The 23732-nt window shown below is 59.1% G+C and overlaps 2 protein-coding genes and 1 long non-coding RNA gene across 9 annotated transcripts; 2 read left to right on the forward strand and 1 right to left on the reverse strand.

Moving 5' to 3' along the window:
• The first annotated feature begins 1491 nt into the window (after window positions 1-1491).
• On the forward strand, window positions 1492-9172 carry LOC142044189 (cationic amino acid transporter 2-like). 4 transcript variants are annotated; one of them, XM_075056361.1, is made up of 12 exons: window positions 1492-2169; window positions 3707-4079; window positions 4196-4351; window positions 4615-4783; window positions 5041-5177; window positions 5570-5792; window positions 6289-6425; window positions 6802-6904; window positions 7036-7178; window positions 7568-7734; window positions 8368-8476; window positions 8726-9006. In XM_075056361.1, exons 1-12 carry the CDS (start codon window positions 1951-1953, stop codon window positions 8878-8880), a joined length of 2091 nt encoding a protein of 696 aa, XP_074912462.1. In that variant the 5' UTR covers window positions 1492-1950; the 3' UTR covers window positions 8881-9006. The 4 variants fall into 4 exon arrangements, with proteins under 4 accessions (XP_074912462.1, XP_074912463.1, XP_074912464.1 ...); XM_075056362.1 differs by lacking the exon at window positions 7568-7734 and having other exon boundaries at window positions 8726-9172; XM_075056363.1 differs by lacking the exon at window positions 8368-8476 and having other exon boundaries at window positions 4702-4783; window positions 8726-9172.
• Window positions 9173-11279: 2107 nt separating this feature from the next.
• Window positions 11280-19513, reverse strand: CCDC69 (coiled-coil domain containing 69). 3 transcript variants are annotated; one of them, XM_075056375.1, is made up of 9 exons: window positions 19323-19513; window positions 14086-14155; window positions 13525-13649; window positions 13160-13229; window positions 12918-12991; window positions 12589-12690; window positions 12116-12235; window positions 11772-11869; window positions 11280-11581 (listed from the first exon to the last, which is right to left on the reverse strand). In XM_075056375.1, the coding sequence occupies exons 1-9, from the start codon at window positions 19368-19370 to the stop codon at window positions 11413-11415; spliced, it is 876 nt and encodes a 291-aa protein (XP_074912476.1). In that variant the 5' UTR covers window positions 19371-19513; the 3' UTR covers window positions 11280-11412. The 3 variants fall into 3 exon arrangements, with proteins under 3 accessions (XP_074912476.1, XP_074912475.1, XP_074912478.1); XM_075056374.1 differs by having other exon boundaries at window positions 13486-13649; XM_075056377.1 differs by lacking the exons at window positions 12918-12991; window positions 13160-13229.
• A 1659-nt stretch (window positions 19514-21172) lies between these two features.
• On the forward strand, window positions 21173-22876 carry LOC142044446 (uncharacterized). Of its 2 annotated transcripts, none has more exons than XR_012654328.1 (3): window positions 21173-21290; window positions 22142-22386; window positions 22540-22876. It is a non-coding gene; the product is annotated as an uncharacterized LOC142044446 (long non-coding RNA). The 2 variants fall into 2 exon arrangements; XR_012654329.1 differs by having other exon boundaries at window positions 21189-21290; window positions 22164-22386.
• Window positions 22877-23732: the final 856 nt, after the last annotated feature.

The following is a 23732-nucleotide window of genomic DNA, read 5'->3' on the forward strand; positions in this document are numbered from 1 at the left end:
CCACCTCCGTCCGCACCAAACTACCCCGTTCCTTGGTCACGGCTGGGAATCTTCTATCCCTGACTCTCTCTGCAAAAGCCAAGGGTCTGGGGGGGGGGGAGTGGGGTTGGCCCCCCCAGGACCTGCTGAAGGGGGAACATGCTGACCAGGGCTCTGCAAGGAGCATCTGTGGGGCAGGAGCTGAGCTGGCAGAGGGAGCCGGGGAGAGGCAGCTCACCGTTGTGTCCCCCTCCAACCTTCCCTCCCATGCTGCAGACGCAGGGATGAGAAGACCTTGCAGCACAGCCGCGGGTGGAGATGCAGGCTGAGTCTCCTGAAGATGCTCCTGGCAGGCTGTACCGCTGCCTGCAGTGCCCCGCAGCCATTTCCTTCCCTGCCTCACCCAGGTTAACCCCGCTCCTTCTTTACCACCGCCCTTTTCCCCAGCCAGAAGAGCTGAAGGAGCTCCCCAGGAGCCATGGGCAGTGGTGTCTGTGCTCTGGGTGACACCAGCAGGAGCAGATAGAACCAAGGCCCCCCCCTTGAAATGTTGAAGGCTGCTGGCACGTAACCTTTCAGGCATCCAAGCCCTGGTGGTACCCACTGGCTAGAGCATCTCCCTGGGGCTTACAAGGCAGCTGAGCTGCTCAGCCCTGCCTGTCCTGGGAGATGGTGGTCCTGGGCAGCAGGGACCCCAGGCTGGGTGTGATATGCCCAATGTCTGGCATTCAGCCACAGGGCTGTGCCCCCCCCAGCGGACTGGAGGCACCCTGGGAGGGGGAGACCCTCGTGGCCAGCTAACACCAGCCGCTCCTTCGTGCCCTGTTGTTCTCTCAGGGCAATGTTCCCTTGGGCTGGCGTTAGTGTCCGGAGACCTCGCTCATGTGAGACGGCGTGGGTGACAAGCACGGCTTTGTTCACCCTGCACTGCAATGCAGGGCAACAGTCCTGCTCTCCTCCCGGTACCCCTGGCTGTCTCATGGTGTGCTGAGCCCCCCCTGACCCAGAGGTGCTAGCCAGCCCAGCAGCTCACAGGGTGCACTGGGGACATGGGGCTGCCCCGTACAGCCAGGACAGGGCAGCCTTGTGGCTGGAGCATACACCTATGCTTTAGGTGCTCTAGAGCCTTCCCTGCTTTGTTCCTGCATGGCTGATGCCCACTTCCTCCGCTCCTTGCAAGCTGAAGGCTAGAGAATATGCTGAACTACATCACAGGCTAAGAGGTTTTTGTCCCCAAATACTATAGGCAGAGTCAGCCTATGCACTGTCTACAATAAAATAAAAGTTAGCTCCTCACCCCAAAATACCAGCTCCCAGCATTTCCTCACAGCTCAGTCTTGGTCTTCTTCTCCCAAGGTACTGACAACCAGCCAGGTCACACCATAACCTCCCCCTATCCCCTCCCTGCTAGGAACAGCCCTACAGAACAGCTGTGCTGGGCCTTGAGAGCACTTATATGCCTTACTGGTCCTGAGCAGCCTCACCTGGGACCCCCATCCACACAAGTCTGGGCCCCCATTTAAGCCCAGCCCTGGACTCACCCTGGTCCTTGCTTGTATACTGCTGCTTAGTCCCTGGGGGCTGTACCCTAGGAGGGAGGCACTGTGGCAGGGTTATTTCTGGCACCCATTTTATTCCCTATGGAGGAGCACCCATGTCTTGTTGCACCCTTGCAACCCCCTGACTAGGACAGGACCTGGGGAGCCCAGGGGATGGAGCAGGCATTGCTCGGGCTGAGAGCTGCAGCCCCAGCCCTGCTCCCAGGGTAAGGCTGGATGGGTCAGCAATGGATGGTGTTGCTGTCTGCTCTGTTACAAGCTGTACTTGGGCTAATTTGGTACTTTTCTTCATCTGAGGCTGCTGCCTCTATGTAATGGGGCTGTGATAAGGTCTTGCAACTGGAGTTTTGGTGTCCAAATACTTGGCAAGTGCAGGCAAACTCAGGACTTTGCTTCTAGGAGCTACAGCTGGATGTGCTGCTGCAAACATCCCATGGAGCTGGGTCTGTGCTCCTCTGCCTTGCTGCTGCAGTCAATTCTTGGATGTGCTGACTTCCCTCTGTGTTCCCTGGGGACAGCTCAGCCTGGGTATGGTCACAGCTATAGGTGTGTGCACCCCTACATCCTGACTTGGCCATGGTTCTGCTTCTCTCTGCCTGGATTTCCTCCAAAACCTGCTCCACAGATTGAGGTGAGGGTCCCAGTGTGAGGGACTGGGCACAGAGGGAAGAGGTTCCCCCTTCCACCTGCACAGGCAACTTTGAAATGCTAATTAAACTCCCTCAATAATGCCTCTGAGCCTATTAGCATTGCAGGCTTGTGTGTATGATTTGGAAGGCGTTGTGGGAAAAATATTTCTGCATAGATTTCCCATTGTGCAGCCTGGAGTGGTGGTCAGCTGGGGGAGGGCCAGGGTGCTCCCAAAAGGGATTTAAGGGGAGAGTGTAACTGAGCCTGCCTGGTACTCACCCTTCCCATCAGCTCGCAGCTGGAGCAGTTTGCCCAAAGGATGGCTGGAGTAAGTAGTTTGTTTGCAGAAGGGAAAATCATCAGGGCGAGATGCCCTGGGTGGGACTGGTGTACAGTGGGTGGGTGCTGCTGGGAGGTGGGAAGGTATCCCCAGCTGGCCTGGCCTTGGGCAGCAGCTCTCCAGCCCCCAGGAGACACAGGGATTGTCCTGGAGGTTGGGGCTTCCCTGTGCCACAAGGGCTTAAGCACCTCATCCTGTGGGTCAGGGTACCAGGCACTGCCCCAGGATGGTCCTTGTCCCCTCCGAGCTCCATGCCACAGCAGGGACCACATGGCCCTGTGATCTTTGGTGCTGGTGGGATGTAACGGTGGGCAAGGTTTCCCGCCAGGTCCCTGGCCCTGTAAGTAGCGGATTACGGGATTTGAAGCATGCAGCATGGACTTTGCTTTGCTGCGGGGTAACCTGGAGGTCCTGGCAGCACCATGTGGATGTGGAGGCGTGCAGCCCCCCTTTCTCCAGTCCTGGGAGCTCCTGGGGAAGGATGGGCAGGATGGGGGAAGGCATGCCAATCCCAGGCATGCCATACCAAGCACCTCGCTTGCCCCAAGCATAAATATCTCGCAAGCTGGGGTTTCTGCTGGGTTGACATCCCCATCAGTGACCCAAGCAAGCCACAGCATTACTGTACAGGCTGATGGCCCGTCTGAGCTGTGCCATTGACCCACAGTTATGGGTGTTGTGGGAGCATCTTCAGCTGAGCAGATGGGACCTTCTTGGTGCACTTCAAGGCGAACAGCTGCTCCAGGAGCAGAGCATCTCCCATCCCTCCTTCTCTGGCGTGGTTTCTGCATTTCAAATAGTGTCAGCATCACAGCTGGGACAATGCTGGCTGTGCGTCCCTGCTGGGGATGCTGCTGGAGCAATAGCACTTTCTGAGCTGGCAGGAGGACAAGTAGGTGTCCTTGTCCCCTCTCATCATAGCATGAATCGGACAGAGCCCAGCAAACCCAAATCATGCACTGCTGCACTTCTCACCAGGGCTGAGAGAGCAACATAGCCACTTTAGCTCCATCTTGCTCCAAAATGGGCTGCTTTTCTGGCAGAGACAGAAAACAGGGAGCACCCAGGGAGTCCAGAAAGCACTGCGTGGATGGTGGGAGCTGCAAGGAAAATGTTCAGGCTGGGTTTGGGTCACATCCCCAGGGCAGTGCCCACAGGGCAGCAGCATCCTCACGCCTGCATCTTTCCTCTCCCACAGATGCCGTGCTGGGGCTGCCTTCTCTCTGTTTCGAAGATGCTTTCCCGCAGAAAGCAAGTCCCAGTTGGCTTGGAGGGCTCCAGCCTTCGCCGCTGCCTCTCCACCGTGGACCTCATCGCCTTGGGAGTGGGCAGCACGCTGGGGGCTGGTGTCTACGTCCTGGCAGGGGAAGTGGCTAAGACCAGCTCTGGCCCGAGCATCATCCTTTCTTTCCTGATCGCAGCCGTGGTGTCTGCTCTGGCAGGGCTGTGCTATGCCGAATTCGGGGCCCGCGTGCCGCTGGCTGGGTCCGCCTATCTCTACAGCTACGTGACAGTGGGTGAGCTGTGGGCGTTCATCGCTGGGTGGAACCTGCTGCTGTCCTATGTCATCGGTATAAGGCCCTTTTGATCCTTCCATCTTTGCTTTGCATTTGTGGCTTTGCTGGGTGTCATTCCCAGACCCCACAGAGCCACCACCATCGCTGCCCCAGCTGCCACCTCTCCCCAGGTACCGCCAGCGTTGCCCGGGCCTGGAGTGCTACCTTTGACCAGCTCCTCGGCAAGAAGATGGGAAGGTTTTTGGGTGCTCACGCGGCCATGAGCTCTGTGGGGCTGGCAGAGCACCCGGATGCCTTTGCCGCTGGTCTGGTGGTCCTGTTGGCAGGTAGGATGCCTCCCGCCGTGCCACCCTCCATCATGCGGGATGTGCTTCTCACCCCACTGCAGGGTCTTCAGGATGGTGCTGACCCCTCTGAGGCTTTGCCATTTCCCTGAGCAAAGAATGAGGAATACAAGGGGAATCTGGGGAAACCTGCAGATTCTCCTGATTGTACCACTGTTCCCCCTTTTCCACCCTCCCCAGTAAAGTCTACTCTGGGCATTGTGTCGTCCAGGGGGCTTGGCCAGTTTTGCTCTTTTTGTCCCCAGGGCTTCTTTCCTTTGGAGTGAAGGAGTCCACCACGGTCAACAAAGCCTTCACAGCTCTCAACGTGCTTGTCCTGCTCTTTGTCACAGTGAGTGGCTTCATCAAAGGCGACCTGAGCAACTGGAAGCTCAGGGAGGATGACCTGCCACGGGCAGCTGCCCACAAGGCTGGGTATGAGGGGCTCTGCTCTCCCTGTGCTGCCTTCGGAGGGGGATGGGGGTGGCTGGCTCATCCGCCTAATGCTTTATCCCAGGAAATCCCACTTTCTGCCATTTCTCCCTGCCCTGTTGGCAATGCATCAAATAGCCAAAGCCCTAAGCCCTGCTGGGTTGATGCTGGAGGGGTGAGCAGGTTGGAGGGACTGTTCAGCCTGACCCCATTGCACTGACCCTTCTGCACTGCCTGATTCTTCCTCCTCCTCCTCCCAGGAACCAGTCTGTGGCTGCCAACATGACCAGTGCCTTTGGGGTGGGAGGCTTCATGCCCTATGGCTTCACTGGCACCTTGGCTGGAGCCTCTACCTGTTTCTATGCCTTTGTTGGATTTGACTGCATCGCTACCACGGGTGAGGCAGGGAGAGATGCTGGTAGGACCTTCCCCTTGCAGGCTGGGGGGCCAGGGCAGTGATTCTCCCTGCAGCCCCTGGAGCTGGTGTAGGGCTGGGCTGGGAATAGGCACATTCCTGGCTCTGTGCCGCAGCCGCTCTCTCGTACCCTCTGTGCTCAGAGGAGGAACTGTAAGAGTCCATGTGGCATGACTGGGCTAATCCTGAAGCAGAGACAGTCCCTATCCCCATAACCCTGGAGCCCAGGAGGTCTAGTGGTCCTTGCTAGAAGGTCTCTGTGTCCCATCTCATGGGGGGGATACAAGATATGGTCTCCAGCCTGAGGTGGGCTCTTAGCATGCCATGCATGTTAAATGAGCATCTGTTTTTACAGCTGAGCTTGTCATCCCCAGGGGAAGAAGTGAGGGACCCACAGAGATCCATCCCCATGGGCATCATCCTCTCCCTCCTCATCTGCTTCCTGGCATACTTCGGGGTGTCTGCCGCCCTCACCTTGATGATGCCCTACTACCTCCTAGACACCATGACCCCGCTCCCAGCGGCTTTTGAATACGTTGGCTGGAGCAGCGCAAAACACGCGGTGGCTGTGGGGTCACTGTGTGCCCTGACAACCAGGTGAGGGGACTCCTCTGATGGCAGCTCTGTGGCTCAGAGCAAGGTTGTGCTGGAGCTATAACACATCCAGGAGCTATCCCCAACCCCTTCCTTCTGGCTGCCCTGCTTGGCCAAAGTCCCTCAGCCCTTCCTCACAAACCCTGTTGCTCCCACCCTGGCCCCTGCTGATCAAGGAGAGCAACCAACCCCCCTGACATTCTGCTTTTAGCCCAAAGTTGGAGGAAGCGTTTGGGTGTTTGGTGGCACCGTGACCGCAGGAGCAGGCTGGGGTATCTCGGCATGCACAGGGCTCCTGGTCACCTGTGGACATGACTTCCCTGATACTGTCCCTCATCTGATGGTGAGGGAGGTGATGGTCTTGTCAGCGTGGTCTTGAGAAGGGCATGGACTGTACGGATGAACAGGAGCTCCCTTGGTACCCAAGGAGGAGCAAAAGGCAGGATGGCAGCTCCTGGATGCCTGCCCTCTTTTCCCCCATCTCCTCCCCTCTCTGCAGCCTCCTGGGCTCCATGTTCCCCATGCCACGGATCCTGTATGCCATGGCTCGAGACGGGCTCCTCTTCAAACCTCTGGCCAAACTGAATTGCCGTCACTGCCCGGTGGTGGCAACGCTGGTGTCTGGAGCAGTGGCAGGTGGGTGAGTGATTGGGTTACCCCTTAACCTTCAGCAGGGCTTAGTGGATGTCCTCTTTCAGCAGGACAACACAGATCCCCTAGCTTGCCTGTAGCTTTTGAGCAATATCTCTCCACCCAGAGAGAGGTGTCCTCACTGTGGGTGAAGATTTTGGCCTTGATGCTGTCCTGGACATCAGTTCAGCCTCTCTGAGCTGCCAGGCAGGAGGTGGCAGGATGCTTTGCACTGGTGACCGAAGCATCACCAGCTCATCAAGGTGCTTGAATCCTGTTGCACTGGGTGTCAGGGGGACCCAGAGAGAGCGTGGCTGAGACGGGCATAGCAGCAGCGCTGCCAGCTCTGCCGGGAGGTTGAAAGGGGTTCTCATCCCCGCAGCTCTTCTGGCCCTCCTCTTTGACCTGAAAGCCCTGGTTGACGTGATGTCCATTGGCACGCTGCTGGCCTACTCGCTGGTGGCTGGCTGTGTGCTGCTGCTCAGGTGAGACTGCTGAGAACAGGGGACAGGGCTCACCCAACTTCTGATGCTGGCCATGCCCGGGACAAGGCACTGGCCTTGGTGCACTGCAGGTGCATGCTCAGGTGCCTTGTCATCCTATATCTGCTCCTCAGGTACCAGCCTGGACCCAGCACTCGGGACACTCCTGCGGGGAAGGTCCCGGCTGTGCAGCTCTGGTGGAACCACCTTGTCCGACCACCTCTGCATCCCACGCCGTGTTCCTCTGCTGTGGTGGCCTGGGCTCTGACAGCCGTAGGTACGCCCGGGAGTGATGGATGGGCTTTACGGGGAGCTGGCGTGGGGGGACCCACGGGGGACATAGCTGCTGTAGCACGGGCTGGCAGGTTCCTGCTCACAGAAAACCACCCGGCAGCGGGATGCAGGCAGGGTCTGCCCGGCTCCCTCCTGCCCTCCCCCGACTGCCGTCCGGCTGGCTGCCCCAACGGGACCTTGGGAAACCTCCCACTCCCTCTGCTTCCTAGGCTGGAGGAAAAAGCTAAACCCCCCATGACAAGCCACCCAGGCCTGTCCCCTGGTTGTCCTTTTTCCCTCCCACCATGGCAGCCAGCCTGCTGCACCCCGGGAGAGGGTCGGGCTCAGCCCGGGGAAGCGCTGCCCTGACACGCTGCCGTGGTCCCTCCGCAGCCGCCCTGGTCTGCGCCCTGAGCTGGGGGAGCACCGCAGGGCTGCCCTGCCTCCGGGCTGGGGGTGCTTGGTGCATTGCCACTCTGGTTTTGCCTCTCCTGGGGATCCTGGTGGCAGCTCTGCTCGTCTGGAGGCAGCCTCAGAGCCGGGAGAGAGCATCCTTCACGGTGAGCACAGAGCTGAGCCCTTGGGGATTGGCCCCAGGGAGAAGGACCCGGGGGATGGAGGAGAGGCAAGTGCCACAGCTCCGTGGGGAAAGGGTTACGTTGCATTGGGGGGGTGTTCGCTCTGCTTCAGGTCAGGCAGACTTTTGCTGCATCCACCTTGAACAAAGCGCATCAGGCGGCTCGCTGGGTTTTTCGTAGGGACCACGAGGGCTGCCTCGTTCTTCGCCCTGTGTCTCACAGGCCAAAGGGGCACCTCCTGCAGCCCCAGCCGAGCCCAGTGCCTGCTGCACGAACCAGACCTGCTCTCCAGTACAAAAACCCGGTCCTGACACCCTGGATTGGTTTTGCTAGTGGTTTACTGCCTCCCCCTTAAATCCTGCAGCACCTCCTGCCCTGGTGCAGGACCTGTCAACCAAACCACCCTCCACGAGCATCCCTTTCCAGCACAGGCTGCAGCCCCAGCTCAGGTCTCTGAGCCTCACAGCCCGACGGCCAGGCTGGGCTTCCCCTTGCCTGTTGGCAACTAGCCAAAGCAGCAAAGAGCCCAAGTGGGCTGTGAAACCCCTGCCCGTGGGTGGGCCAGTACCTCTGGGCAAAGGCATAATCCTGTTGCCTTGTGCTTGGTCCCTGTAGGTTCCCTGCCTGCCCTTCCTGCCACTCCTCAGCATCACCATCAACAGCATCCTGATGGCCCGGCTCAGTGCAGCCGCTTGGCTGCGGTACCTGCTCTGGATGGCCATCGGTAAGCTCAGCCTCCCTCGAGGTCCTGGAGCTGGTGGCAACCTCTTTGGGTGAAGCATAGGTGGTTTGAGAGCCTGAGGGGTTAATGCTGGCTGCAGAGCGGTGGTGGGCGGATGGAGGAGATGCTGAATTTTAGTGTCAAAGGGTGGCAGGAGCACCCCATCCTCTGATGTGTGGCCCAAAGGAGTGGGAACTTTGTGGCTGGAAGGGAAGAGAGACAACCCCTCCAACCTATTCTGCCCATTCCCAGGTTTCCTCATTTACTTTGGCTACGGGATCTGGCACAGCACCGAGAGCCGCCGGCCCAAAGGGGCAGCCCCCCAGGAGCCACTGGGAAGCATGGCCATGGAGGTGTCCCCAGAGCCCTGTGGGACTGCCTGGTGCCCATCTGCTCCAGGGCAATAAAAGGAGACGGCTGGTCCCAGAGCGCCTGGCTCCCTCCACCCTGTGCCCAAGGGGCAAAGAGGCCCCTTGGGCTGAAGGTCCCGTCCCGCGGAGCGGCACAGCCCTGACACGAGCCCTGGGTGCTGTTTTCTTCTGAGTCTGGTGAACTTCCCTGAGCAACCTGAATCCTCATGGCAAGCCCCTGCTGAAGGAGTTTTGTTTGGAGAGGATAAAGCAGACAAGTGTTCTTGCTGCTGTTATTGGGTTGTGCATTGGTTTTGGGGTTGTTTTTTGCCTTTGAAACCTCTCCCTGCAGCCCCCCAACTTCTCCCTGTCCTCTTGCCCACCCTGTCCCTCAGCTGTTCAGAGCAGAACAGAGTGGAGGCTTCTCGTGCTGCTCTGACCCTTCATATTGCCTCGGCACCCCAAGGCAGGCAGGGCTGACCTGCCTGTCCCCTGTGACCACGCAGGCACTGCCTGTGCTGGGCTTTTTCCTCCTTACTGTGGGTAAGTCAAGTCCTTTTCTGGATTCATTTATTCCTCCTCCTCGGTTCCCAGCACTCCCCTTTCCCAGAGCTGGGCACATTCCTCTGGGTCCCACGCAGCATGTGCCTTCAGGGGGAGCGGGATGCCTGACCCTGCCAGCCTCATCTCCCTTTGCGTAGCCATCCTGCTCCCTTCAACTACAGCTAGGCAGGATTTGCTGGGGCAGCAACCTGCCCCATGACCCCTGCTTTGGTGCTACACCACCTGGTGCGTTCCTCCACATCCCTGAGGTTGCTGGGCGAAGCTGGAGGCTGTCCCACCACCCGTCCTCAGAGCCATGGGGACGTGCAGAGCAGCGGTTGGCTTGAAGGCACATGGGTCTAATCATCAGGCACCCCCTTTTCCCACTCTGGGCACCCCATGGAGGTTCTCTGTTGAGAGCTGGACCCTGCATCTGTGTTGCCTTCCTAGCTGCCTTGTTCAGCCGATATTTTCCCGATAAGGATTGGAACAAAGGACGGAAGCGGCTGCTGCAGTGGCCCCACCAGCTTGGCAGGGCTGGGAGGGTTGGGGTCTGCCATGTGCTGGGAGCACATTGAAATGAACGAAACGAGGGAAGGAGCAGGAAAGGGGGACCGGCAGCAGGGGTCTCCTCTGGGGTTCCCTTGTGGTGGCTTTGTGGCGCCTGCTCCCACCCACCCTCATCTTCCCCTTGCCCTAGGTGCGGAGCACACAGCCCTGCTGTGAGATGTTCCTGCACCGGTCCCCAAAACCACTGACATGGGATTCTTGAGGCTGCTGCTTCTTATAAACCTGTAATTGCTACAGCCAGTAGCACGTTGGCCTGGTGCACACACATGCACTTACACACACACCCCCTGGCTAAAAAGCCCTGCAGAGGGGACAGGCCAGTGATGACCCCCGGAGCAGTGACTGTCCCACCACACTTGTGCACCCAGTGGAAAGTACTTGTGTGTATCTAGCCCTGACCCGCAGCCATGCTGGCAGCATCTTCCCCGATGGGGATGCACTGGCTCAGAACAGGGAGGGATGTGACCTGCTGGCAGCTGCTGCTGAAGCCTGCTCTCCCTCGGGAGGATGCTCTGCTCCCCGAATGCACCTCTGGGCATGCACTTTCTGCCTGTTTTTTTGGGACAAGATGGGGCTGGTGGTGCTGCTGATGGGCAGCGGGGACAAGGAGGGCTTGGCATCTCTGTGGCAGTGAGTGGGGGCACACCTGGGCTGCAGGAGTGATCCCTGGGAGCTGTTTGCTGAAGATGGAGGAGGTGATGGGGAGAGGAAGGCATGGGTGGAAGTCCTGCCTGGCCTTCCTCCCCAGGGAGCGAGGCAGGTCACAGGCAGGGGAAGCCCCGCTTTCACTGGAAATGGCAGGAATGGGTGGCATTGGCTCACAGCAGCCTGAGCAGGAGGCCAAGCCCCAAAATGGGACAGGTTGACATGACTTACAGCAAGGGCAGCACTGGAGGTGGCAGATATACCCAACTGTACCTGTCCCTCCTGCTCTTTGCTGCTGCCCCATGAAAGCCCCCTGGCTCGGCCCTGGGTTTGGCCACCCGTTTCCCAGGGATGCTCCCCAGGGAGCAAGGCATTTTACACCACCATGTCCACAGCACCCTCCTCATCCTCCCGGTGCTCATCCCCATCCCACTGACCACCTCATCTTCCTCGCCTCGCTCCCTCGGGCAGCCCTGACGCTGGTTGCGCTCAGAGCCAAGCGTTGGGTCGGATCCGGCCCAATGCCTGTCTGCGTGTCCTGGCTGACCCCTTTTACCCCCAGGAAGCCCCCCACGGCCTCCCACCAGAGGAAGGGGTTGCAGGGATGGCACGGGGGGGTGGCTGGAGTCCCCCTGCAGCCCTACGCAGACTGGGGAAAGGCAAGCGCACGTGTCCTGTGAAACGCTCCATCACCCCGGTCGGACGGGGATGCCCCGGGGGCCTGCCCCGGTAGCGGGGGCACTTTTGTGAAAGCAGCCCTGGGCTCGCATGCCTGGAGGAAAGCCCCAACAGCCCCCCGCCCGGCAGCGCGCGGTGCCGGCCGGCGTCGTGCTACGTGGCGATGAGGGGCACCTCGCTGGCGGCGATGGGGAAGGGGGTGCCGTCCCCCCCGTTGAGCACGCGGTACAGCAGCTCTTCTTTCTCGCGGCGAGCCTGCTCCCGCAGCTGCGCCTCCTTCTCCAGCGCCCCGCGAGCGGCCAGGAGCTCCTCCGACAGTTGCCTGCGGGCAAACGGCACGCGCTGCCGGAGCCGCCGGGAAAAGCGTCCGCGAGCCCCCTCCGTTCCCTGCAAAGCCACCGGTGGCACAGCAGGCTGCGATCTATTCCCCCCTGCCGCTGGCATCTCTTCCCCCCATTGAAGATGCCACCTGTGCACCGGGGAGGTGGTGGGCCCGTGGGACCAGCACTTACCTCGCCATGACCAAGTGGTTCTGGGTGCGAACTTGCAGGTCCTCATTCTCCTGCTGGAGAGTCTTCACCTTCTCCTCCAGCAGAAGGTTCCTCTCCACCTGGAAGGGGGCATGAGGGTGAGGAGGGAGATGGAAAGCACCTCCAAAACCCCCGCCACCCCACCTTGGGGAGAACGCTGGCTTGGTGGGAGTGCGGTGGCACTGCACTTGTGTCCCCTCCCCACTCCAAGAGAGGAACCGGGCTCCATCCGCCTCCACTTCAGCTGCAATTTCTGGTCGGGATTCAGGTGGGGAAAAGAGATGGAAAGAGAAAAGCCCACCCGTGACCTCCCCCTTTCAACCCACCACAGTCTCGAGGTTCAGCAGCTTCTTGTCCAGGCTGTGGATGTGCTCGTTCTTCATCTCAATGACAAAGTGCAAGCTCTCCAGCTCCTGCTCCCAGAAGGGGCTGGGACTCCCGTGCTCCTGCAGGGCACAAGGGGTGCAGCAGCTCCAGCAAGGTGGGCACTCGGGGCATCTGCCATGGTTTACCCCCCCCGCCATGTGTCCCCAGTGGGCCAGGGCTCTCAGCTGGGGCCCTGCATGGCCCAGGATGGGTCTGTACCCACAAGGCACCACATTTCACCCATCACTTGTGTTCAAGGGACCCCAAAAGCCCGCGCACCTCCCAGGAACAGGGCTTTGCTCCCCACTTCAGTTGTCCTGTACCCCCCTGTCTCCAGCCCCCCCCCCTGCTCTCAGCATCCATCACAGAAGCACCCCTGGCTTTGGACCAGCACCCCAGGGGCAAGTCCCCTCCCTGACACCCCTCCCCACACCTGGATGTGCTTCTTGTAGTCTGTGCTCAAAAGCGACTCCTCCACCCGCTTCATCCTCTCCTGGAAGGACTTCAGCTGGGAATTCAGCACCTGGATCGTCTCCTAGGGCAGCCGGGGAAGAAGCGGGATGAGACGCGTCTCTTCCTGAGCAGGGGCACTGCTGGGCTACGGCCACCCTGATGACCCCAGGGCTGGAGGAGCCTGCATGGTCCCCGGGCACACCGGGGATGGAGGTGGCCACCAAGAAGCTTGGGGAACCGTGGCTGAAGAGCAGATGGTCCTCAAGCCCTCCACAAGCACCCCCTCCCCAGGGATTTCTCCGCAGGTACCTGTAGGGCTGCCTGGGACCTGTGGTAGGACTCTGCCAGCAGCACCTTCTCCTGCTCATGTGCTCTCTGGAGCTCTGCAGGGGGGACATGAGCCAAGTGTCACTGGCGTGGGGACACTGGGGCAGCGAGTACCACCTGAGCCCCCCAGTGCCATGGAGCGGGGGGCAGCATCCCCACGAACCCACATGAAGCCAGAGGGGCACTGGCATTGGTGGGGGGAGCCCTGCTGTCCCAGCACGCACCTTGCAGGGTCTCTGTGTGCTCTCTCCTCAGGGCATCAAACTGCTCCTCCAGGTCTTTTCCCTTTTCCACCTGGGAAGCAGGGAGATGACAAACCCTACACGTCTGACCCAGCATTAAGGGATGCTCTGGCCCTCCCCACCCCCAGTGACTCATTGCCAGACCGCTCCAGGCTTCCTAAGCCCTTCCTAACACATTCCTTCTCCTGAAAACAGGAAAGCCCAGCCCAGCGTGTGCCAGGTCCATGATCGCTGCCTGGCAAGTCCCAGCCAGCCACACGCTCCCTGCCTGGCCGCTGCCCCCAGCAGCACCCGCCTTTTCGACCGACCTGGTTGTTAATGTCCTGGGTGATTCTCGCGGTGCCCACCTGGCTGGCATCCCGCAACCGCTTCTCCTCCTCCTCCTGGCCTTGGAGGAGTCTCGTGCTCTCCGTCCGCTCCTCTCGCAGTGCTGCCTTCTCCTTCCCATCCTCAGGCAACAGGGTGGCATTGGCTGCAACGCAAACGCAGCTGAAACAGCGCCGGCTGCATCCTGCTAACTGGGCTGCTTGGGTGTCCTGGCAGCCGACCTGCCAGCGTGGTGGGTAAGTTCAGCCCCTGTCCTCTTCCCGCTGGACAAATACCTCCCCCCCATCTCACTGGTGCAAATTAGCACTAATTGGGATGGCGCTGGCAGGCTCAGAGAGGACACACAGTTCATTAGGACTCCTGCCCTGGGGACACCCTGTCTGTCCGAGAGGATGGGATGCCATCGTCTCTGGGATGCCATCAGGTCTGCCCACCTGCACCAGTGCCATGGGGAGGCTGCAGCCATCATCCCCATCCTCCACAGCCCCGGCACAGGCTGGCAGCCCTGCGGTCTGTCCTACTGCTTTCTTAATATCACACCGAGAAAGCACAGCGGGGAGGGGAGACACACATTTTCTCACCGTTCTCTGTCTTCAAGGCCGTGAGCTCCTGGGAAGCCGGTTCCCTCTGCTGCTGGGCTTTTAGCTGTCTCTGGCAGAGAGAGAGGGGACTGGAGCAGGGGGGGACAAAGCGGGGGCAGGTGGCTGCAGGCAGAGGACACCCTGCGGCCAGGCACCCCGCGCTGAGCACGCTTCAGCCCTGCTAAAACAGGGGTGCTCGAGCAGCAGCGGTCCCTCCCCAACGCCTTGCCCTCTGCCAGCCCCGAGCACCCATGGGTGCGCACGCACCGCCTGGCAGGCAGCCCCGAGCTCGTGCCGTTTCCCGTGGCATGGTCTGCCACCGGCTGGAAAACCTGGGGGATGCTCACAACCCCCCCTTGCCATGGTGCTGGTGCAAAATAGGCTCCGGCAGCAAAATATTTGGTGGGGGAGAGCAGGCAGCACTTGGCAGGGCTCCGGCTATGGCGCTTCCTTGCCACCCTCCTCCTGCCCTGGGATGCTCAGGGTCAGCCTGGTCCCCGGCACCTTGCAGCACCCCAAACACCCCCCTCTGCCGGTGCTTTACACAGCTGGGCTTTGACACAGCCCGTGCCGGAGCAGGAGTGAGAAATTAAAAATAACCATAAATCAGAGGCGATGCTGACCCCGTGCAGGGCTGGCAGCAGGCGAGGGCTGGCGACGGCACAAGCAATGACCTCAGGAGCGCAGGAATGTGCTGCTATGCCCCGCGCACTCCCGCACGCTCCCACTGCTGCCGCGGGGCTGATTTAACCCAGAGCTGGGAGCTGCCTTCAGCAACACAGCTCCGCGGGATGCCTTCCAGCCCTGCATGGGTTTAATTTAGCCACTCGGAGGGGAAGAGGAAAAAAAAAAAAAAAAAAAAAGAGGTGGATATATTTTTATCTGTTGCTGAAAGATAGAAGCAAAGCTCGCCTGCTTTCGCAGCTTGGCCTCCCCGGTGAGGGGCAAGTCTTGCCCCTGATGCTCATCACTGGGTCGTGCTTCTGGGCAGGGGTGCAGATGCACCGTGGGTGAGGGAATCCACCTGCAGAGACATTGCTCCTCTCCAGCCCCCGGCAAAGCCACCCCTAAAAATACCAGTCCCTAACGAAACCAGCCCTGCAGCCTGTGGGGAACCGGGGACCCCGCTGTGCCGGCTGCACCCCGGTTCGGCCGCGCTGTCAGCGGCATGGCCAAACACAGACCAGATTAGGGAGCCTGGCTTGGGAAAAAAGCGAGGCAAAGCAAACAGGCGTCCCTGCCTCCGCCTCCCCTGCAGCCCCCCTTCTGAAGCTGGAGGGAAGCGCAGTTGCCAGACAGAGCAGGAAAACTCCGAGCCTCTGGGAAGCCACAGCTTTATCTTCCCTTCTATGGCGTGAGCGGCCGCGGCGTTGAACGCGGCCCAGGCAGCGGGGTGAGGAGGCACCAGACAGTTGGGATTTGCAGGGTTTGTTCTTGTTGCCGACACGGCTCAACCCTGCGAATGCAGGGTGCGCTGGGATGCTGCCAAACCCTGCAGCCCTGCTTGCAAAGGGTCCCAGCCTGACCCTGCACCCATCTCATGCTGATGTGCATCTGCCTGCTATTTAATGTACCCCATGTCCTTGTGCTGGGTTTTGGAGTCTGGGGAGGGGGGGGTAGATGAAAGAGTCGGGGCTCTGCAAGCCCGGGGGCATCACAGGAACCTCAAAAGCCCCCTCCAGGTTTTACTGCAACAAAGCAAAGGGTGTGCAGGGGAACCATCCTGGCACGGCAGGGTCACGCAGCCCCCAAGGGGTTTGGATGATCTGAGCCTTGCCGGGAGCGGGATGCTGGTACCTCCTCCAGGAGCGACCCCCAAACCTCACCTGCCCAAACTAAACCCCCTCCGCTGCATGTGTCCCACTTGCTGGCAAAGGTGATGCCCAAGGACAAAGAGCCCAGGGCTGGTCACTCCTGATCATCCCCGTAGCATGGGCAATGTCACTGGTGCGGATCCAGGGCATTTCCATCTCTCCCCCGTGCCCCAAACCCAGCGGGACGGGGCCTCAGAGCTCCTCCGCTGCTCAAGGAGGGTGATCTGAGACAACTGCACTGAACTCAGAAATGGCTAAAGGGAGCAAGAGGTATGCCAGCATCAGCAGACAAATCTAAATACCTGCCCCGAGGCTAGGAGCAAGGCAGCCCTCCTACCTCTAGGAGCAATTAAAATAGTGTCTGGAGCTAATTTTACTCCTAAGTACCCAACTGTCCTTTGGGATGAGAGCTCCACCGCCAAAGCCAGGGTGAAAAGCAAAATGTGGCTGAAAACTAACTGAAATATAGAGGCACCTTCTGCTGCCATGTCCAGAGCAGCATCTGGCACCCGTGTCTCTGTTATCGCCTGGCACATTTTGGAGAGCTGGAAGACAGTCCTGGTATCCGCTGCGTGTGAAAGGAGCAGGTTGGGAGTTGCTCCAGCTGGAACAGCTTTGGCCCCAGGGAAGAAGCAGCCTGAAACTTTCCGCAGGTGCAGACCATCGGCAGCGTTGCCTATCCTGTAAGGTCTCGGCTTGGAAACCTCTGGCTTCGGCTTTGAGGATGCTCATGCCAAAAAATACCTTCTAGCTATAATAAAAAAAAAAAGCATCCACTTTCTTAGAACTAAGTATTTCTAATGGTCTGGAGCAAAACTGTTTATGGATGGATTAATCAGGATTTTCAGCAGAACCTGAGGCATCTGGAAAGGTGCCAGTGGTGGGGAGCACCCACGCAGAGGCAGCCAGCACAGTGCGGGCAGCTGCGGGCAGCTGGGTCAGCTGCAGCCTCTGCTTCAGCTTTTAGCGTGAGGTGAGCTTTTGTACTGTATTTTTCTTCCTCTTTTTCTGTTTTACATGTTAAGCAATTAAACCACGCAACTTTACCGCCAGCGAACGAAATCACAAAAAGACAGGAAACAAGCATTTAAATCCAGACTCTGCTTCTGGGGATGAGGTTTTGCTTTGTGGCTGTAGAGAAGGGGGCCAGGATTTGGCCCATGGCCCTAAAAACTCCCCGGGACCTGCAGCAGATGCTCAGTGCTGCCAGAGCCACGCTGGCACAGGTCCGTGGGACCTGTCTTCGACTCTGCTGCTGTTTTTCCTCCGGCGACGGTTGTGTTACAAGATGGCTATCACCTCTCGTACAGTCAGATCTGTGCCACAAACCCTACGCAAACCCTTCACGCCGTTGACAGCCCCGAGTTTTGCATCCTGACCTTTCCCCGGCTCCTGCTGCTACATATAGTGCCTATATCTCCAAAATAAGTTCACCCCAGCCCTGGAAGGCGGCCAAGCCTCAGCCCTGATCTTTCGGGAAGGTGTCTTGGCCTTTCTCACGCTGGAAGCACGACCGAAGGGCGAGCGGTGACCATGAGGGGCTAAGCGCAGCGGATGGAGCCAGAGGGGAAGGGACCCCCGGGGACAGTGCCCGCAGCTCGGGGCCGGGCTCTGGCCGCGGCACCTGCGCCCGTGCCCCCTTATCGCCCCGCTGCCCGCAGACCGGTGACGGGAAGGACGAGGCTGCCAAACCACCTCCCCCGGGGCACTCAGCGGCGCCTGGTATGCCGTCCGCCCACCGGACCCAGTCCGGCACGGGCTCCCCAAGGTCACCTCCAACCTGGGACTGGCCCCAAAAGCCTGCGCGGCCCCCAGCCCCATGACGACAGCCCCCAGCCCCGCGATGTGCACCCACGATCTGCCCGGGCTCGCCCCTGGGGTTTGAGGGCTCCCCCATCCCCAAGCAACCCCAAGGGACCAGCTCTGTGAGTGCACCCATCAGCAGTGGGAGGGTGAAGGTCTCCCATCCCACCTTTTGGTACCCTGGACACGAGAACCTGGGCAGGAGCAGCTCGATACCCGCCCTTACCCCTTTTTGCCATAAAGGGGATTTTTGGTGCTGCTTTCGGGATTAGCTTGCAATTTAGTCACAGCAGCAGGGCTGTTTTATGGGGCACAAATTGCGGTGAGCAGCGCCGCAAGGCTAAGCAGAAAGCTCGAGAGCGGGCAAGTGCAGGAAGGGAGGCGTCTGCAGAAAAATGACTGACTCAAATTTCCGTATTTCGGTAAATGTGTGATGCTCAACATCTGGGCCCTCGGGGCTGCTGTTTCTCCCTGTGCCATGCTCCTTCTTGGGAGCTCTCAGAGTCACAAACCAGCCCAGAAGTGTTTGTTCTTATGACATAAGGAGGAGTGGGGTTTTTTTTTCCCATGATATAAAGAAGCAGCCAAGCCTGCAAGTGCTGTAAATAAAGGCACTTGCTGGCTCCGGGGGATGTGCAAGCTCCGTGCCTGCTCCCCCCACACATCCCAGCAGCGGCTTGTGCTTTGGCCGCGTGGTCCTGGGCAGCCGAGCTCTCACAGCTGCCTCCGCAAAGGGCCGCCCGGGTAAGGGGGCACGCTGGCACTACGAGCTTTCTGACTTTCCTCCTGCCCCTGCCACCCTTCAGCGACCACAACCCACCGACACCAGCACGCACAGCACAACTTCGCAACTTCACAAGTTCACAAACAACTCCTGAGGCTGATGGCGGGGCGATAAGGCAGCATGAGCACGTCAAAAAATAATAAGAATTAGCAGGAGATAATTTCTAGACCTTAACTCAACAGAAGAGCTCTTCAGCGCAGAGCAATGCACCGAGATCTGCTGGGGACTCAGAGCGTTCCCCTGCAGAATTGTCGCCTTCAGCACAAGGGGGGACCCGGCACAAGGGGGGACCCAACTTTAGGCACAAGGGAGGATGCCGTGGGAGGATGGCAGAGGTCTAGCTGGGGGAACCCGTCCCCGTCCTATATGGAACAAGCATTTCCAACAGGCATTGTCACCCCAGAGACTGCACTCCCTTACGTGCACCCCCGTGATGTGTGGGGGGAGAACCCGGAGGGGTGCAGGAGGGTGCAGCAGGGCAGGTGTCTGCCAACTCCCGCTGCGCCCCGTGCCGGCTCCCCCACCGCAACGCCAGTGGGGGTCCCACGCAGCGGGGGAAAACCTCCCTGCCCAGCTCCGCAGCTCCCCGGGGCAGCGGGGGGGGGGGGGGACGACACCCACGCCGGGTGCCCCCAGCACACCTCCTCCCCAGCAGTACAAGCGCTCCACGCAAACCCCAGCCCTACGCGAACCCCAGCTCCACGCGTGTCCCGACCCCACGCGAGCCCCGACCCCACGCGTGTCCCGACCCCACGCGTGTCCCGACCCCACGCGAAGCCCAGCCCGAGCCCAGCTCAGCCCAGCAAGCCCCCCCCCCCCCCCCCCGCAGCCGCTACCTTGCCGCCGGCGGGGCAGCAGCGCAGGGCGCTGCCGGTGCAGCCCATGGAGCCCCCCCCGGGCCGGGAGCCCGCTCAGCCGCGGGGCGCGGGGCTCTGCATCCCCCGGAGAGAGGTTTTCCGCTGCCCGGTGGGACCGGGATGGAAGCGGGACCGGGACCGGGACAGGGACGGGACGAGCCGCCCCAGCTGGCAGGCAGAAAAAAAAAAAAAAAAAATTAAAAAAAAATTAATAATTAAAAAAAAAAAAAAAAAAGGAGTCCCGGCAGCTGCTCGCAGGCAGCGCCGGGAGAGGGTGCTCTGCACCCCCGAGCCGCGGGCAGGGCCCCCGGCTGCAGCCTGCCCGCCCCCGGGGCTGGCCCTGGGAGCCCGGCGGGGGTGCTCCGGCCCTGGGGGCCCCTCCACCCGAGGGTGTCCCCGCCCTGGACCCGGGGTGCTTCGTCCCAAGCAGGGTAGTGGGACCACCCTCACCCCGGGAATGCACTGACCCTGGGGTCCCCTGCACTCAGGATGCTACCCCCTGCGCGGGGGGTACTCTCTCCTGGGTGAGGAAAAAAGGGGAGCAGGACCCTTGCATCGGGTTTGGGGTTCAGCCGGAGCAGGGCTGCCTCGGGGGGGCTTCCACTCGTGAACTCCCCCCAGCCCCCTGGGAGAAGGGATGTGAGGGGCGAAGGCAGGATCCATGCTGGCTTTTGCCATCACCCCGTGAAGTTTCAGCTTGTGCTGGGGTCGTTTGGTAAAAGTGGCGGGTTTTGGGGTGTTTTCTTCTGGCAGGAGCTGTGCTCTGGGGGTAGCTCTGCTGGCTGGAGGGGGCTTTCAGTGTGGTCCATACTGCCTGGGGGACTGCATCCTGGTAACCCCCCCCTCTTGAGCATCCCAAACACCCCAAATGGTGGGTCTGGATCCAGGGTGCCCTTTTCCAGGAGGAAATCCTGTGCTTTGGAAATGGATCCCGAAGAGGTAGGGAAACAGATGGATTTGAAAGTGTCCTGTCTGAAAATTAGAGGGAGTAAAGGCAGGTTCCTCCAAATGTTTTGGTTTTGATTATTTTTTTTTAAAATGCTATGAAATAATAGACATTTTTAAATGAACACACATTCTGACCTGAAAAATAATAATTGCCACTCAGCACTGCTGAAATAGGAGTGTTTCAACCTAGTCATGAGGCCGTGCCCGTATGGAAACACTGCCAGTTTTGTCAACAAATTTCTACTATGACATTTTCCAAATATCCCTTGGGAGAAGTCCAAGCAGCCCGCGGCTCGGGGGCTGCCAGGACACTGGTGTTTTGCCACAGCTCTGGCACTGCTGCCTGCCTAGCCGGCCAGTGAAGGAGCAGAGGTGCATGGTTGCCCCATCACGTGCAACTTGGAGGTGTTTTTTCTGCCCTGGTAACCCTGGGACAGGGGAAATTGTGAAACACCACTTGGATAGGAGGGTGGGGAAGGTGAAGGGCAGGCCCATGGCTGCCCCGAGTCTCCCAGGGACTGGTGGGACCAGTTGCCTGTGTGCACTTGAGTAGGTGCTGCTTAACTTCTGTGAAGTTTCGTGAGTCACAGCAGCTCCCTGGTATCAGCTCCAACCGCTCAGAAACCACTGAAAGCGTCTCTATTCTTATCTCTCCCAGCACTTCTTACATGAGGCAAGTCTCCTTCCCTCCTGAGAGTACTTATTTGGGCTGAGTAGATCGTTTGTGGGATAAAAAGCTCTGTCAGTGCAAGGTGCTGGTCCCCACCTCTCCAGGGTTAATTAAAAATCCTGGCCCAGACTTTGGAGACTGAAGGCGTACAGGAGGAAGCACAAAAGCACATGCGTATTTCCAGGCTTACTTTGCATCGCTGCAAACGATTAATTTGCATCGTGGCTGAGAACAGAAGCAACTGTGTGGGCAGCTGACGAGGGGCCTGTCCAGCTGCCTTCACGTCTTGCTGGTGCACGAAGGTCCAGCAGTTTGCACATGTGCTCGTGGTAATTTCTGGTTTTAACTGCGGGGCGCTGGGAGGGTGCACTGGGATACCCCCGTGGCACAAAGTGGGGCTCCAGGCAGGGTCTCTCTTGCTAATGGTGGTGAAAAAACAGAGGGTTTGGTCACATCAGGCTGAGGCAGCAAGCCAGCAAGGCAGAACTGGGGCTTGGGGATGGAGATGTGCAGTGAGGCTGGCTCCAGCACCCTGTTCCCCAGCCCCTCTGGCATGCCGTGCTCGCCATGGCAGCTACAACCCTGCACTTCTATAAATCACTAACTTGCGGAGAAGCCGCAACACCAGATCACATTATATCCTTCCTTCAGCCTGCGAGCGCATCTGCAAGGCTGCCTGCCAGATACCCTGCCTGTGCTGCCCCAAAGGTCTCCTATTTTAGTTTGATTTTAGCCATTTTTCAGTTTCTCCAATCTTTCCTGTGCGGGCTGTATGGGATGTGTCCCTGCTGGAGAGATGTCCCATCTCAGCCCTGCTTCATCTTCCTCTGCCCCAATGCACCGATAACTTGCTCCCTTTGCGGGGCAGCACTTAAACAGCCAGAAACTTCTCTGTCCAGCTGCTTTTGAGCAAAGCAGGGCCTTTCTGTGGTGGTGTAGAGGTGGGATTCATGGCTGCAGCAACTCATCCCCCTCTCCCTAACCAGAGGAGCCTGGGGATCTGGGGAGCATGTGGGGCTGGGGCTGCCGGAGGCTGCTCGCAGAGGGCTGGAGATAACGGGGACTGCGGCAGCGAAGGGATTTCTGCCTGTTCTAAGACAGGAAAGTAGAGGCGGGGTGCAGCGGACACACCTGGGGCAGCTTCCGTTTGTTTTGAAGTTTGCTCTGATATCTTTTTCAGTGTTATTGTGATCTCTCCCCAGGAGTGATAGCGGCTGGAGACATCTCAAGGGGTTTGCCTGGAAAAGCGAGCCTAGGAGGGTTTATCTCATGCTCAGCTGAATTACCGTAAATGGGGTAACAGCTGGCCAAACGTCAAGTTAATTTGTACCAATGGTCATTTAAAGTGTTTGCCAAAGCTTATGGATAGGAGAAGTATTTATGCAAGCTGTTGAAGTGTCTCAGCTCTCTCTCCAGTTCCAGCTGGTAAGGACTGGGCAGGACGGGGTGGGTACAAGGCGGTGTTGGTGCCAGCCCTGGGATTTCCATCTGGGACCCACCCCTGCATGGTCCGAGTGCAGGGTGGTCCAGTGAGCGCAGATGGGGTCATTCATTTTTTTTGTTTCTTTTTTCTTTCAGAAACCCAGTCTGGAAAAAAAAAAGGGAGAGAAGATTTTGCTGGAAGGTTTTTGGGCAATGAGCTGGCCCATGGCAATGCCTAGCATGTCCCAGCAGAGCTGGTGGCACAGACAGTGGAGAGAGGGTGGTCTGTGGTTGCACCCTTCAGCCCCGCACATAATTTTTGCAATCTGTTTGCTTTTGTAAATGAGAACTAAACAAAGTCATTGACATTGTCACCCATCTGTGCTGGCTGCTCTTCTTCAATGCAAATCAAAGATGTTTAGCCAGATCTGCTTGAGACCTTGTGACTCGGGCTTTGCATGGGTGAGATAGCTCAGAAAACTGTTTGAACTGCAGAGGATCTTGCATGTGTTGCAGCCCAAAAAAAAGGTCACAGGCTCCTTTGGTGGGGATCTAGGTCACGCATGCTTCTGTCTTGAGATAGAGCAGCAGTTTCAAGTCATTTCTGCCCCGCCTGTGTTTTTCCAAGCAAAAAGATGTGGGTTAACCTGTACTTACAGTCTTTTATTTGTGTTTCTCCTGACAGCAAAATGGAGGGAGGAAGGAGGGGAATGGGGGAGTGAAACCTTCACCCACACTGGTTGTGAGAAGCAGGAGAGTATGTGGTGCCGGGGGCTCGAGGCGAGGGTCTCTGCTTCCCTCCTGGCCCCAAACACGATGCTCTGGCCGTGCCTGTGCCTCTCCCCTCACATCCCTGTCCCCATCCCTGTTCCCCGGCTGCTCTGGGGCCTCAAAGTGAAAACTAATCCCGGGGGATAACTTTCCGCCCCGCTCCTGGGTGGGAGGAACAGGGCTATTTATTCCTCACCCTTAAGCCTCCGCAGTGGATCAGCGACGCAGTTGTCGCTGCCGGTGCGGGGTGGGCAGCAGCATCCGTCATGGCCCCTGCCTGCTCCCGCGCCCTGCCTGCACGCTCCCGGCCGGCCTCGCTGCTAAATAAGGACGAAAAGCTAAAAATAGAGCTGAGGCAGGGATTTGGACAAGCCAGGCAACCCTTCCAAGGGCTGGGAGTGGTACCGGCAGGCCAGCCAGCGTCAGAACGCAAGGGAGAGCCGAACTGCCTGTGGGGAAGGGTCCCACAAGTGGGTCCTAACCGTGCTGCAGCAGGGAGGGAAGGTCTGAGACCTGCCACACTCGTGTCCTGTGTGCTCAGTCAGCTCAGCCCCTTCCAGCTTTCCACAGGGAAGAAA

Source organism: Buteo buteo, chromosome 24, assembly GCF_964188355.1.
Source record: "Buteo buteo chromosome 24, bButBut1.hap1.1, whole genome shotgun sequence".
Lineage (NCBI taxonomy): Eukaryota > Metazoa > Chordata > Aves > Accipitriformes > Accipitridae > Buteo > Buteo buteo.

What these genes read in the sequence shown, in the direction of transcription:
- LOC142044189 (XM_075056361.1), top strand. Translation starts at nt 1,951, where the DNA reads ATGTGCTGCTGCAAACATCCCATGGAGCTGGGTCTGTGCTCCTCTGCC. An exon ending in TCTGGTGGTCCTGTTGGCAG is followed by an intron (nt 4,352 to 4,614) that starts GTAGGATGCCTC and finishes TTTTGTCCCCAG; the next exon opens with GGCTTCTTTCCTTTGGAGTG. An exon ending in CTGTGTGCCCTGACAACCAG is followed by an intron (nt 5,793 to 6,288) that starts GTGAGGGGACTC and finishes CCCTCTCTGCAG; the next exon opens with CCTCCTGGGCTCCATGTTCC.
- CCDC69 (XM_075056374.1), bottom strand. Translation starts at nt 19,370, where the DNA reads ATGGGCTGCACCGGCAGCGCCCTGCGCTGCTGCCCCGCCGGCGGCAAG. An exon ending in CCCAGGACATTAACAACCAG is followed by an intron (nt 13,230 to 13,485) that starts GTCGGTCGAAAA and finishes CCTGCTTCCCAG; the next exon opens with GTGGAAAAGGGAAAAGACCT. An exon ending in ACTACAAGAAGCACATCCAG is followed by an intron (nt 12,236 to 12,588) that starts GTGTGGGGAGGG and finishes TGTGCCCTGCAG; the next exon opens with GAGCACGGGAGTCCCAGCCC.